The following is a 13,756-nucleotide window of genomic DNA, read 5'->3' as shown; positions in this document are numbered from 1 at the left end:
TGAGGCTGGTTACGGGTGCAAGTTTGCGCGCTTTGGGTCAGACCGGTGAATGATGTGTCTGGTCTCAAAGACAGGTTGGGTGTTAGGAGAGGGATTGGATTGTGGTAGGTTGGTACACAGAGGAAGGTGGGTTTGAGATGTTGCTGCGTAACAATGCCCCTGATTATCTCTTTGAACCTTTTTTTTTGGCTTTCTGTGTGGCAATTGAAAGAATGAAAAGAGACAGATGCAAGTCAGCCACTAGCTGCTGCGGATATGCGCAATCTGAGGTCTAGGCCGATGTGTGCACCCGCTTTTGCGGATTTTCTATGCAGGAAATCTCTTTTGACAGCTGGCACAATTGAGATTCTAAGAGGGGGTCGTGGATAATACTGGATGCCAATTTCGGACGAATCAAACGAGATATTCAGATGAGATTGATCAGTCACCCCCTGGCGGAATAAAGGTGGCTGGGGTGTTTGACCGGCTAAACTTAGACATAACCCGCATTGTGCGGTAGGAAAAGTACCCCAGATAGTCAAGCAATCCACTCTCGAGTGGTAGACATAACAATCATCTCAAAATCATATTGGAATATGTATTATGTACATCGATGTAGTTGTTTAAAATCAACCTTCGAAATATCACGAACACTTGAACCGTGGAACCTGATGGAGATCAATGCCTCAGGCGACAACGACGTCACTGCATGTGATGGCCTGCCATCGAGGACTCTCCAAATTCTTCTTCAGGTCTATCATTAGTCTAACATAGAACGTTCTTTCTTGCTAAATCCCAGATCAAGGTGTGACCATGACCAGTATGTTAATTTTACTCCCGCCCTCCTACCAAAATCTATACTAACTCTCGACCAGGCCCCAATTACTGTAAGACCTATCATGAAGGCCCAACCGATACCGTTCCAAGTTCCAACTAACATGTACCAGACAAGACTCTAGGAATCGCCCAAGATGCCACCCAACAACAAATCCGCACCGCGTATAAGAGGTGAGTGTACCAACATCCGTCTTGAGATGACCCCTCTAACCAACTCTAGGGAATCACTGAAATCTCACCCCGATCGAGTCCCCATCGACTCTCCAGAGCGACCCTCACGCACAAAGAAATTCCAAGAAATCAACGACGCCTACTATACCCTATCTGACCCCGCGCGCCGCCGAGAGTATGACGCTACTCGCGCATACCAAGCAGCCGAGGAGGAAGCAGAAGCGGAAGTCCCACCAACCGGCGCTGGCGGTTTCCCTTGGTCCAGTTTTGGATTCGGTGGGAACCGCGATGACCGTGACAATGACCAGTTCGGCTCCGTCTTTGAAGAGATGCTGCGCGAAGAGGGTCTCGCCGAGGAGAACGAGGGAGAGGGCGGGAGGCGGACTCGCCCAACCGGAAGATTCTGGTCACTGGTTGGGGGTGTCAGTGGCGGTGCTATGGGCTTCATTGTTGGCAATTTGCCTGGTGCGCTGGCTGGCGCTGTTGCGGGTAATCGTCTCGGCGCGGTCCGCGATGCTAAGGGCAAAAGTGTCTATGAAGTTTTCTTGGACCTTCCAGCGCAGGATCGGACGCGACTCCTGAGCGAACTTGCAGCAAAGGTCTTCCAGTCTACTATGGGACGCTGAGTTTCTCTATTTCTGGTTTGCTAAGCGGTTTGGGCGTTAGGGATTTGGGAGCTGGCTGTTACAGCCTCGGTGGGAAGTGGGTTGGGTTGCATATCTCAGCTGTATATGTCTACGTGGCTATGTACCACTTAGTACAGTAAGAAATGCATATCTCTAGGTATATAACAAGTAGTTAAGATAATTCTCGAGTGCACATGTTTAACTCATTCTGATCTGATAATTGACCCCTCAGTTTCTTATCGATAACAGCCAGGCACCAGTGTCTAGATGTCCATGCTGCGCAACATAGCAGTCCAGAATGGCAACATAAAAAAGGTTAATTAGATCATGGTACTAATGAGTCACTAGATGCAATAAACATCCATCTTCTCTAAAAACAAATGAAACAGACCAGGTGGCCTTCTCTCTGCTTCTGGACCCAATGGCCTTGCGCTAAGCTCCCGCCTTCACTCACCGCTTGCGGCCAAAATGGGCCCCTCTGTCTATATTTACCCCCAAGCTGCCCGCAATTTTTATCTTTGACAAATTCTTTATTGAGACTCAATTGAATAAATCGTTCAAAATGACTGAAGCTGCCAGTGTTTACCCTTCGTTGGAGGACCGTCCCATCAAGAACACGGTTGTTCTGTTCGATGTTGACGAGACTCTCACCCCCGCAAGACGGGTAGGTTGCGATGAGACTCGCTGCTGTTCAATTATACTAATATATTTCATTTACAGCATGCCTCGCCAGAGATGCTTGAGTTGCTCTCTCGATTGCGCCACAAGTGCGCTATTGGATTCGTTCGTCTCCTCCCAATCAATACACCCACCCCGTTCCTAACATGAATCAGGTTGGCGGGTCGAACCTTGTGAAGCAGCAAGAGCAGCTTGGATCATCCACCATCGATGTTACCACTATGTTCGATTTCTGTTTCTCCGAAAACGGTCTGACCGCATACCGTCTGGGCGAGTCGCTTGCCAGCAACAACTTCATTCAGTGGCTTGGAGAGGACAAGTACCAAGCGCTGGTCGACTTCGTTCTCAAGTTCATTGCCAACACCAAGTTGCCCCGCAAGCGCGGTACTTTCGTTGAGTTCCGGAATGGAATGGTCAACATTAGCCCCGTTGGACGTGCTGCTAGCATCGAGGAGCGTGATGAGTTCGAAGCGTACGTGTTGATCTTACATTACTATGTCCACATAAATGGACTGGCTAACTGACCTGTGCTGTAGCTTTGACAAGATTCACAACGTCAGAAAGACCTTGGTGGAGTCCTTGAAGAAGGAGTTCCCCGACTACGGTCTCACGTAAGTCTTTATCCGGCGAGGTTGACTTTTGATATGGTGCTAATCGATCCGCCAACACAGCTACTCTATTGGTGGTCAAATCTCTTTCGATGTCTTCCCCACTGGTTGGGACAAGACCTACTGCCTGCAGCACATCGAGGCTGAAAAGAACATCTCTGGTATTGAATACAAGACCATCCACTTCTTCGGCGACAAGACTTTCGTCGGAGGAAACGATTATGAGATCTATGAAGACCCTCGCACTATTGGTCACTCCGTTGATGGCCCTCAAGATACCATCGATCAGCTGAAGAAGCTGTTTGACTTGTAGATATGAGGTTGGATTTGAGTGTCAGGTAGCCGAAAGGGCATGGATTTGTGATAGCGTTTACATGCGAACTCTGATTTGGATATTCTCTGAAAAACAGTTTTAGTCAAAGATCGATCAAAATAATCCTCTAATTGCATGAAATGAAAATTTACCTAACTCTACAATAACCTCTTAGATAATGCGGGTAATGTGGGCACCGCCGGGAAACTGAAAGCGTCGATCTTTCCGATCCCCTTTAGTCATCCCGGATATTCCAAGCTCTCCAAGGTTCTCTTCTGCGTCACTCTTAATCGGTTCCAAGTACACTTGAATAAATTATTTGCTTAAATTATTTGCTTGCCCGCTGTCCTTGACATGGCGCCTCAAAAACATGTCGCGGATGTCCCGCGCAATATCCTTCCCCGCCTGACTTGGAACAGCTCCTCTTCGCGTCCTTCCGTTACCGTCACCCACCATCCCTCGCTTGCAACAAGTCAAAGACGGCCACTTCCTCAAGCCTGGAGTCCCGTAAAGCGACGATTCAGTTCCCTAACCCCACCTTCCCAGTCTGCCCAGCTCATCTCCACATCCTCCCGGGATGCTATCTCCGGATATCTCGTTTCCCGAGGAACCTCTATAACCACGCCGGCGACGTCGAACACAACCCCCCGCGGCAATCCGATCCGACACAATGGCGTCTATGTGGCTACATATCATCCTGCTCGTCGCGCCTTTCATGCGACGCCAGTCCGGCCCCGCGATCACCACTTTGATACCCTGAAATTCGTGAAGCGCCTCCAAGCGGAGGGCTTCAGCGAGGAGCAGTCCGTAGCTATGATGCGGGTACTGAACGATATCATTCAAGAGTCAATCCAGAATCTGACCAGGACAATGGTGCTCCGAGAAGGTATGTGAAGGCGTCTTCTATCGCGCATGCGCGCTTTATGATGCTCATCGGAGATCTAACGGGAGACGCTTTGCTAGATTCGGAGAGATCAACCTATACACAAAAAGTGGACTTTGCCAAATTGCGCTCTGAACTACTCAATGCAGACTCGACTGAGGCACAGTTGACCCGTTCATCACACGAGAAGATCGCAGCAGACCTCGCCAAACTCAACTCACGACTCCGAGATGAGATTGGACGGACACAAGCCTCGGTCCGGTTAGATCTGAACCTTGAGAAGGGTCGGATACGCGAGGAAGCAAATAGCCAAGAAATGCGTATCAAGGAGACTGAAACGCGAATCGAGCAGGAGGTTGCTGGATTACGGGAACGAGTGGAGGCTGTCAAGTTCTCGACGTTGCAGTGGCTTATGTATGATCCCCGAAGTCTTTTATTGATGCCCGAGCTTATACTGACTTTCTGTTCTCTACAGGGGTGTCTGCACTGGTACCGCAGCCCTTATTCTTGGTGCCTGGCGCTTGTTTATGTAAATTGGGACAAAAGTCTGCATGGGATATGGAGTGATTGTTTTTGACTTGCTTTACATGAGACATTTGATCTCTCACAACTTCTCTTTCTTTTTGTACACTATACTCTCTACTCGTCTAGCCGTGCTATGTTGCCATATGGGTTTAGACAGTACCAAGCATTTCTTGGTCAATATCAATGGAAGCCATTGGATAATTCAAATGCCAGGGCATATTTACCGTACCTAGGTAATAATAGTCCGAGGGGGGTTACATAGGGCTTGCGTCGGACGTCCGTCGCACCTTCCCCTCTTTATGCGCCTTATCGTCAGGGGCAAGTCTAGGTACAAGATCACCTCATATCATGCAAGAGCCACTTTCAAGGTTACATACAAGCATTTAACCACCCGTCTCTGATAGAACCCAATGTCCTAACTGGCCCAGAGATAGCATGCTAGCCTTTCCAACTGATCCGCAATCCCCTATGGAGTATTGCTTTACCCGGCTAGCGGCATGGTTGTTATATATTCTTCTCCTCTGCCTCGTCGTCACCTTCTGCAATGTTTTATCATATCGCAGGCCTTGTAATCGATCTCCAGTGTGCGTTTTTAATCAAGAACTAAAGCCCGAAGAGACATATACTGCGAGCGCTGTTTGGTCTATTGATCATTGCGATTCGAACTCCAAGGTGAATGATACCCACAGCAGGCTGAGAAGAGCCAATCCAAGTTTCGGACTACTCGTGATTATGGTTCTGATCGCCATATGTGGATTGTTGCTTTTGGGGCATCTCCCATCGGCTTCTTCTCTCCAAAGCGGATTGCAGTCCATTGCTGGCTTCTCATCCCATCCACCTAGCTTGACTGGTTTGCAAGGTTTTTTCCAGCTCTATCAGCCAATATCGCTCGATTCCAGTGCAAACAACAACTGCGATGTCGAGATATTGCTTATGGATCATGTTTTTGGCGCCAGTTATGGAGCACCGTTTGTTGGTAAGCGGTCTCGAAAGTTGCTCATACCGGTGGTCTAATCTTGCGACTTATCTAGGCGAATATGAGCCCCCCAGCTGTCACTTTGATACTGTACGAATCAATCTCACAGTCACCTCCCGGGGGAGGCAGTTTGACCGCCTGGCACTCATGTATCTTGGAGACAATGAAGTGTTCCGGACCTCGACGGCAGAGCCAACAGCTAATGGGATTGTCTGGACCTATATCAAAGAGATGTCGCAGTATAACTCGCTATGGAAGAGCCCCCAGAAGCTCATATTTGACTTGGGAAATATCATTAACGATCTCTACACTGGCTCGTTTAATGTCACATTAACAGCACACTTCTCTGAGGAGCATAATGTGAAGACCGCGGATATCATTCTTCCAATTTCTGCCAAAAAGTCAGCATCGAACTCTTCAAGTGCCTTCCAACTTCCCACAGACAACACAACAGTCATGTACGAGATCCCTGCTGCGGCATCGCGTGCTGTTGTGTCGATATCAGCATGCGGCCAATCAGAGGAAGAGTTCTGGTGGTCTAATGTCTTCTCGGAGGATACCCAAGACTTTGAAAGTACTGTCGGTGGGCTATATGGCTACACTCCTTTCCGTGAAGTCCAGCTCTATATCGATGGGATCCTTGCCGGGCTTGTCTGGCCATTCCCTATCATTTTCACGGGAGGCGTGACTCCGGGGTTCTGGCGTCCGGTCGTTGGGACTGATGCATTTGACCTTCGCCAGCCAGAGATTGATATTTCCCCATTTCTTCCTATGGTTCAAGACGGGAAGCAACATTCATTTGAGATCCGTGTGACTGGTCTTGATGTCTTGGCAGATGGGAGCGCCACATTTGCAAACACTGTGGGCTCATATTGGGTTGTCACAGGAAATATTTTCATATATATCGATGACGACAGCTCCGCCTCTGAAGCCACTATTACTAGGGACAATAGTCGGCCCACTGTGGATGCTCCCTTGCCAGTGTTTGCTGTGACTCGGAATCTTGTGCAAAGTAAGACCGGGGGAAACGACTCCTTGTCATACTCTGTGGTTGTCGAGCGAGTCTTCAGGGCAACCTCTTCTATGTACTCATGGTCTCAGACACTATCATTCTCCAATCACGGTTTTCTCAACCAGCAGGGATACAGTCAAGTTAACAGACAACTCACAACTGGCAAGAACACTATCACAGAGCTTGGGGATACGCCCGTTTCAAACAGTATTGCATTCCAATACCCCTTAGTTGTCAATTCAACCTACGGCCTCACCTCGAATGAAACGACAATTGACTCTTGGATGAAGAGAGGTCTCGATTTCGAGGCAACAGGAGGGCTCGGTATTTCCACTTATACCTTGACATCGGGACCATCATACCTACACACAAGTCAGTCTGGCACAGCACGCTATAAGTCCGTCACAGGAGGGAAGTCAAGCTCTTGGGGCGACACTATCAATGTGTTCGACAGTCAGGCAAATGGGCGTTCATACCATCGATCCGTTCATGCTGCCAATGGTACTATTGTTTCTGACACCGACCCTAAAGGCAAGACATCGGCTTCTTCTGCACAAGATCATGAGAATACTGGGAGAGACAGTGTGAGGGCTATGATTGGAAAGGGACCTGGAGCTCTTGTAAATTAGGGAGGGTGACATAATATGAAGAGTTCCGGACGTTAAGGTTGCAATGTAGACAATATCCCGTTTGGGACACGGGGGTGGGATACAGCGCGTCATGATAGAAGAGCGCTGATAGTGAGTTAGTATGATGTCGTAGGAGACCCGAGAATTGCTTTTACACAAATAAGACTAATTTGGAGATGAGACAAGGCTGTAGATCATCACTTACCTTCGTTTCGACATTTCAGTCTCATGACATTGAAGATAAAAAGCATCTGAACTGCTCGTCGTTGTTACCTCGCCAAATTCGGGTCCTTATTTTACTTCTTCTTCTTCTTCTTCTTCTTCTTCTTCTTCTTCTTCTTCTCATATTCTACTGGTCCTTCCATGTCCCCTTCACATCCACTTCGCTTCAAAACTCTCTTCGGCGTGCTTTTGCAATGGAACTTACTGCTCACAGCGTCGAGGGTACTGATCGGTTTGTCCACCAACTAGGGGAGTAAGTTCTTGGTTTACACACTGCATGGATGAGAGTACTGACTAGAGACAGGCTTTACCCCACAGGCACCTTCTCCGACCTCACCATTTACACCACGGACCAAGCCTTGAAGGTACATAAACTCATGGTCTGCAGCCGATCCGAAGCTTTCCGCCGAATCTTCTCTAATGTCCGTGCAAGTCTCCCCAGGGCCCAAGCTCTTCACTATCCACAAGCTCATCTGAAGTTGATCATTGCAGGAAAACAAAGAGGCCCATGTATTCGAAATAAAGGATGAGCATCCTCGCGTCGTTGAAGCCATGATACGCTCTTTCTACGGATTACATTACGATATCATCCAACCCAAGCCTCGAATGTGCCCCCTGTTGTTTAATGTCCAAGTATACGCCATTGCCAACAGATTCGAAGTGGAATATCTCAAAATCCAAGCAAAATTAACCTTCGTCACCCTCGCCCAAGACCACTGGGACACGGACGAATTCTTGACTGCTGCTTTTGAAGCATACAAAACAACACCACAGGCGGATCGGGGCCTCCGGGATGTGGTGGTCGCGGTTTGTCAAAAGCACAGGAGGGAACTGCGCGAGAAGAAGGTATTCGAGAAACTGGTTCAAGAAACTCCCGGCCTTGCTACCGATCTTGTGTTGCTTTCATACAGGTGGTTGCCTCAGTCTGCGTCTACGAGAGTTCGTCTTGTTCAGTCTTTCTCTTGTCTGTCTTGTTTTGCGAAATGGCAGATCCAGGTGGGGCTGGCAGAGTACTTTACTGCTTGTCCGTTTTGCCATGATGATAAGGTTGGGGCTTTTTGAGTCTGCCTTGCTGTAATTTGCGAGATTGTGTCTTTCATGGAGATATTCTGATTCTTTTCAATGTTTTAATATTAGTCGAAGTATTTAGCACTGAACAGAGACATGTTTGTGTATTTCCCTAGTATGAATATGCGGGTTTTATTCAATACTCTGCTATTTATACTACTACGATTCAATGTATATATCCACCTAGAACCGTGGAAACATCGAGATATGTTTACACAATAAACCATCATACAATTTGTATCAACAGCATGACTATTATCAAACTACTATAAGATCCAATAAATAGATTGGATTAGAGAGCTGGATGTAGTATTTTGAGACCTGAGCTGTTGTCGTCTTGATATACTACCTGGGCAAGTTGTGTCGGAGTTGCATTTAGCCGACGATAAGGTTGGCACTTGCCTTATCTTCCCGTGATAATTACGATAAGATGATAGCCCCATCTTCCCCAGTCGCATTCTCTCTTCTTGTCAACTCTCTATTGTGACGACAGGATAGGCTGTAGTTTTCAAAATGAGCGTGGTCGTAGAGGATATCGCATTACCAGGTATTTACTCTTGCTTGCTGATTGTGCTGACGAAATTGAAGCACTGACATCCATCATTATTCTAGACGCGACTCTCGAGTCTCTATACCCCATCTTCCAACAATGCGATGACCGTCCCACTAAGCGGCACAAGACTACTAAAGGGGGCGCAAGGAGTCTTACAAAAGAAAATGGAGTAACAGCGACGGGAATCCCTCTGGGCTACATTCCATTAGCACGGTTGACAATGCGCATAGTAGGTTGCCACTGGTATCCCGCTCTAGGGCAAAACGACTGATCTATTACCCTCTGCAGAAGCCCTCGAATACGAGCACACCCCAATTAAAAAGGCCGTACGACCAAAATCTCTCCACCTCCCGCGTTCCTATACTCCTAGATGTTCGAAGCGTTCATTTTCTCGACGACGATCTGAACAACACACAACCAGACCCAGCCAATGGCGACCCCAATCGTATGGAACTGGAAATATCTAGTCTCGACAAAGAAGAGTTGCTGATATATCCATGCGAGGATATGCGGCTGTTTGATCTCCTTGGGCAACTTCAGGTCGCGAGTAAACTTCCTCACGTGGACCAGTTCTCCAATAATGTGCCAACAGCCTGCTACCAAGCGCACCTGTGTGCCTTGCCAGATGGAGCAACTTTTACTCTCGAGACGGTTGTTCTTTGGAGCGATTCTATCGAGACCCCAGATTTGAACCGTTTGACGGATGCAGACCTGGAAGTTTTTACGAGATATGTGCTGCAGGAAAAATGTGTTCGCCCATCGGGATTGACCAAACCACGTGAATATCGTGATAAAATGCTGGGAACCCCCAAGAATGGTCTCCCCGAGATTTCTACAAAAATGTTCACGTTCCCAAACTCACAGACAGTTCAACGAATATCAAATGCCCCGATTTAAAATGCAACCTATTTCCGTTCCAGAGAAGAGCAGTTCGCTGGCTTTTACAAAGAGAAGGAAGAGAGGTCGGACCAAATGGCGAGATTATGCCCATGGAGGTGCCCAAAAATGACCTTCCAGTTTCTTTCAGTTCCACAAAAGATGCTGATGGACGGACCTACTACTTCAGTTATCTTTTCATGATCCTGACAACAGAACTTTCTGGGTGGCATGATGCCGCAGATAATCTGAAAGGTGGAATACTTGCAGAGGAGATGGGGTTGGGCAAGACAGTCGAAGTTATTGCGTTGATAAGCCTAAATAAGCGAGCGTCGCAGCCTATCAAGGCTGATTCTGATGGGTTGAGATCTACTGGCGCCACTTTGATCATTACACCACCCGCGATCCTTGAGCAATGGAAACAAGAGTTGAAAGAGCATGCTCCCACTCTGCGTGTTTACCATTACAATGGCATCAAACGTGGGAAAGAAACAACTGACGACATGATTGTCGAAGAGCTTGCCGAGTTCGATGTAGTTCTGACCACCTACAATGTCATCGCGAAAGAAATTCACTATACGGGTGTTACCCCGAAACGGTCTCTACGGCACGAAAAGCGATTTGTACAGAGGAAGACACCGCTCGTTCGCCTCTCATGGTGGCGTGTATGTCTGGATGAAGCTCAGATGATAGAGAGTGGAGTCAGCAATGCGGCAAAAGTAGCTCGCTTGATCCCTCGAGAGATTGCTTGGGCTGTGACCGGTACCCCACTGCGCAGAAACATAGACGACCTGTTTGGCCTTCTTCTTTTCCTTCATTATGAGCCGTTCTGCTTTTCAGCCCCTTTGTGGAGAAGGCTGTGTCTGTGTTTTGGGTCAGTTCTTGCCAAAATCATAAACAAAATCGCTCTTCGGCACAGGAAAGGCCAGTTACTAGATGAGCTTCGACTACCACCCCAAAAGCGTATCGTTATCACTACTCCCTTCACAGCTATAGAAGAACAGAAGTACGCTCAGATTTTTGATGAAATGTGTGAAGAGTGCGGTTTGAACGGCTTAGGAGCCCCCTTCGAGGCGACTGGGACCCCGAAGATCCTGCAATTGTGGATAAGATGCGTACTTGGCTGACGAGACTCCGCCAAGCGTGCCTCCATCCCGAACTCAGCTATCGCCGAACCCTAGGTACAGGCTCTCCCTTGCGGACTGTGGCCCAAGTTCTAGAAGCCATGACTGAGGCCAACGAGGCGGCTATACGTACGGAAGAACGGTCGCTCCTGTTATCTCACCTTCGACGAGGCCAGCTTCTAGAAAATGCAAAACGTCGCCAAGAAGCTCTCGCTCTTTGGCAGAAAGCATTAGACCATGCCACTAAGCTGGTTGAAGACAGCAGAGAGCAACCTCGCCTACTGAATACCAAAGGCGCTACCGGTGACAACAACGGGGCTACTCCAGGACTCATTGATCTGGATGGCGAGGATGACGAGGATGAAAAAGAGGAAGATGTAGACAATAACAGTCACCTCGGTCAGTGTCGACTAAGGCTTCGAGCTGCACTCGAGGTCCAGCATATCGCAGTGTTCTTCACTGCGAACGCATATTACCAAATCAAGAGCGACCCAAATTTGACCCAGCCAGATTCGGATGAGTTCAAGGCGCTTGAGAAACGTGAAGAGGATGCTTATGAGGCTGCAAAAGTCATTCGCAAAGAGATGTTGACTGATATTTCCCGGAAAGTCGAGCGCCGCATGAAAGAAATCAAGATTAAGGCACGAGACAAAAAGTTCGCGGAGATCCCGAAAATGAAACCCCATCTCTATAGCAAAGGAGTTGAGTCGTACAATTTGCTCACCAAGTTTGAAGATTTCTGTGATGCTCTTAATAGGCATGCCGAGCAATACAAGGAATGGCGGGATGTCATGGCCAGACTGGTATCTCAGTCACTCATTGACCAGGAAGAAGAAGCAAAGCTGGAAGGCGATGAGTATGAGCGGTCAACAAAACATCAAGATGAGATGTATGTCTACATGGAGGCTTTGAGGGCAATGTGTAGCGACCGTCATGACGCTCTCACTGGTCAAAGGAACACTCTTATCTCCCACGAAGTCAAATCCGGAATTGTCCAGGCTCAAAGAGGTGAGGGGCCCTCTCCACGGCTATTTCTCGAGATTATGGAAACTCGCAGTCAGTTCATGCCAGATCCTGATCTTGGATCGCTCCGCAACATTGTCAGTGAACTTCGCAAACTTGTGACATCGCTGGAGTGGCAAGCTGGTTTAGGCAATGCGCGTGCTCGTGCCGAACAGGAGATTGTCGAAATGGTCTTGAAAAACGCCGGTCAGATGATCGCTGAGCAACTGAAAGTATCGAACAAACTGGGCAAAGAAGTTCAAATTTTCCTCGACGCCATGAACAGTAGACTGGAGTATTACCGTCACCTGCAGCAGATTTCAGATACAGTGGCCCCATACGATGAGGAAAATGCAGGCAAGCCACTAGATGAAACCGCTTTTACCCTGGCGCTGGAGCGAGAGGGCGTCACTGAAGGAAAGATTGCATCTCTCAAGTCCAAAGCAAGATATCTCATTCACCTAAGAGATGATGCTAGCTTCGACAGTAACGCTCGAGAGTGCATTGTCTGCCAATCGACCTTCGAAGTTGGTGAGTATTGCTTTCCCTGGATGTATCTTTTACACGCAGACTGACCTTTCATGCAGGTGTGTTGACCGTGTGTGGTCACAAGTATTGTACTGACTGTTTGCGACTATGGTGGGCTGCACACCAAAATTGCCCAATGTGCAAGCGGAAATTGAAGCGTAATGATTTCCATCAGATCACATACAAGCCACAGGACCTAGTTGTTCAAGAGGAAAAGACACCCATCAAATTGGAACACGAAGGTCATTCCCAGAATGCGATTTACAGTGACATCAGCTCCGGTCATCTCAATGAGATTAAGAAAATTGACTTAGAGCAATCTTACGGGACAAAAATCGACACTCTGGCCCGACACATCCTATGGCTGCGGGAACACGATCCTGGCGCCAAGTCGATCGTTTTCTCTCAATACGGAACCTTTCTGTCGCACTTACAGTTCGCATTCAGATCCCTTGGAATAGTCGCTACCAGTATTGACTCTCCGGATGGCATTGAGAATTTCAAAACAGACCCGGCTGTAAGCTACCTGGACGTATCCCTCATTGAAAGAAATACGCTGACGATTTATAATCTAGATTGAGTGCTTTTGTTTGCATGGCAAAGCACAGTCATCCGGACTGAATCTGATCGTTGCAACCCATGTCTTTCTATGTGAGCCCCTAATCAACACAGCAATCGAGCTCCAGGTCATTGCTCGAGTGCATCGTATTGGCCAAAATCGGCCAACAACAGTATGGATGTACCTTGTCTCTGGCACGGTGGAAGAATCCATATATGAGATCTCAGTAACCCGACGCCTGGCTCACATCATGGAGAAGGAGAGACAAGTCAAAACGGCACTCTTGAAAACCCCCGCCGACAGCGATGGTGTTACTGAAGAGGCTATTGAATCTGCCAACTCGATGGAACTACAAGATGCCACTCTCACAACCTTGATGCAACGTGGCTCTGTAGGTGGAGAGATGGTAAAGAAGGACGACCTTTGGCAATGTCTCTTTGGAAATGCCAAGCAGAAAGATGACTCTGATCTTTCAGCTGAGGCAGAAAGGGAGGTTGGTCGGTTCTTGAGAGGTGAAGCTGCTGAGCAAAGAATGGAGGGTTGATATTAATATCTACTGTATTTTAGAACATGCTATGTCTTATTTT

General features: G+C 47.9%; 7 protein-coding genes across 7 annotated transcripts; all 7 read left to right on the top strand.

Moving 5' to 3' along the window:
* Positions 1 to 792: 792 nt before the first annotated feature.
* On the top strand, positions 793 to 1,613 carry N7487_004110 (putative DnaJ chaperone (Caj1); the record flags this gene model as incomplete). Its single annotated transcript, XM_056871857.1, has 4 exons — positions 793 to 799; positions 855 to 866; positions 927 to 987; positions 1,037 to 1,613. 4 exons carry the CDS (start codon positions 793 to 795, stop codon positions 1,611 to 1,613), a joined length of 657 nt encoding a protein of 218 aa, XP_056729577.1.
* Positions 1,614 to 2,175: 562 nt separating this feature from the next.
* sec53 (phosphomannomutase SEC53) lies at positions 2,176 to 3,212 on the top strand (the record flags this gene model as incomplete). The annotated part of the gene is made up of 5 exons (XM_056871856.1): positions 2,176 to 2,277; positions 2,334 to 2,396; positions 2,447 to 2,763; positions 2,828 to 2,902; positions 2,963 to 3,212. 5 exons carry the CDS (start codon positions 2,176 to 2,178, stop codon positions 3,210 to 3,212), a joined length of 807 nt encoding a protein of 268 aa, XP_056729576.1.
* A 354-nt stretch (positions 3,213 to 3,566) lies between these two features.
* Positions 3,567 to 4,628, top strand: N7487_004108 (CCDC90 family protein; the record flags this gene model as incomplete). The annotated part of the gene is made up of 3 exons (XM_056871855.1): positions 3,567 to 4,098; positions 4,176 to 4,509; positions 4,571 to 4,628. 3 exons carry the CDS (start codon positions 3,567 to 3,569, stop codon positions 4,626 to 4,628), a joined length of 924 nt encoding a protein of 307 aa, XP_056729575.1.
* Positions 4,629 to 5,553: 925 nt separating this feature from the next.
* On the top strand, positions 5,554 to 7,237 carry N7487_004107 (uncharacterized protein; the record flags this gene model as incomplete). Its single annotated transcript, XM_056871854.1, has 2 exons — positions 5,554 to 5,596; positions 5,652 to 7,237. The coding sequence occupies 2 exons, from the start codon at positions 5,554 to 5,556 to the stop codon at positions 7,235 to 7,237; spliced, it is 1,629 nt and encodes a 542-aa protein (XP_056729574.1).
* A 416-nt stretch (positions 7,238 to 7,653) lies between these two features.
* On the top strand, positions 7,654 to 8,521 carry N7487_004106 (BTB/POZ domain-containing protein; the record flags this gene model as incomplete). The annotated part of the gene is made up of 3 exons (XM_056871853.1): positions 7,654 to 7,712; positions 7,764 to 7,881; positions 7,952 to 8,521. The coding sequence occupies 3 exons, from the start codon at positions 7,654 to 7,656 to the stop codon at positions 8,519 to 8,521; spliced, it is 747 nt and encodes a 248-aa protein (XP_056729573.1).
* Positions 8,522 to 9,040: 519 nt separating this feature from the next.
* On the top strand, positions 9,041 to 9,977 carry N7487_004105 (uncharacterized protein; the record flags this gene model as incomplete). The annotated part of the gene is made up of 3 exons (XM_056871852.1): positions 9,041 to 9,074; positions 9,140 to 9,309; positions 9,369 to 9,977. 3 exons carry the CDS (start codon positions 9,041 to 9,043, stop codon positions 9,975 to 9,977), a joined length of 813 nt encoding a protein of 270 aa, XP_056729572.1.
* A 92-nt stretch (positions 9,978 to 10,069) lies between these two features.
* Positions 10,070 to 13,713, top strand: N7487_004104 (uncharacterized protein; the record flags this gene model as incomplete). The annotated part of the gene is made up of 4 exons (XM_056871851.1): positions 10,070 to 10,962; positions 11,016 to 12,613; positions 12,670 to 13,127; positions 13,186 to 13,713. 4 exons carry the CDS (start codon positions 10,070 to 10,072, stop codon positions 13,711 to 13,713), a joined length of 3,477 nt encoding a protein of 1,158 aa, XP_056729571.1.
* Between the last annotated feature and the right edge of the window lie 43 nt (positions 13,714 to 13,756).

This window comes from Penicillium crustosum (assembly GCF_028827405.1).
Source record: "Penicillium crustosum strain IBT 35664 chromosome Unknown utg000002l_segment0_segment0, whole genome shotgun sequence".
Lineage (NCBI taxonomy): Eukaryota > Fungi > Ascomycota > Eurotiomycetes > Eurotiales > Aspergillaceae > Penicillium > Penicillium crustosum.
The sequence above is the reverse complement of the archived record's forward strand: the minus strand, read 5'-3'. Positions and strand labels throughout refer to the sequence as shown.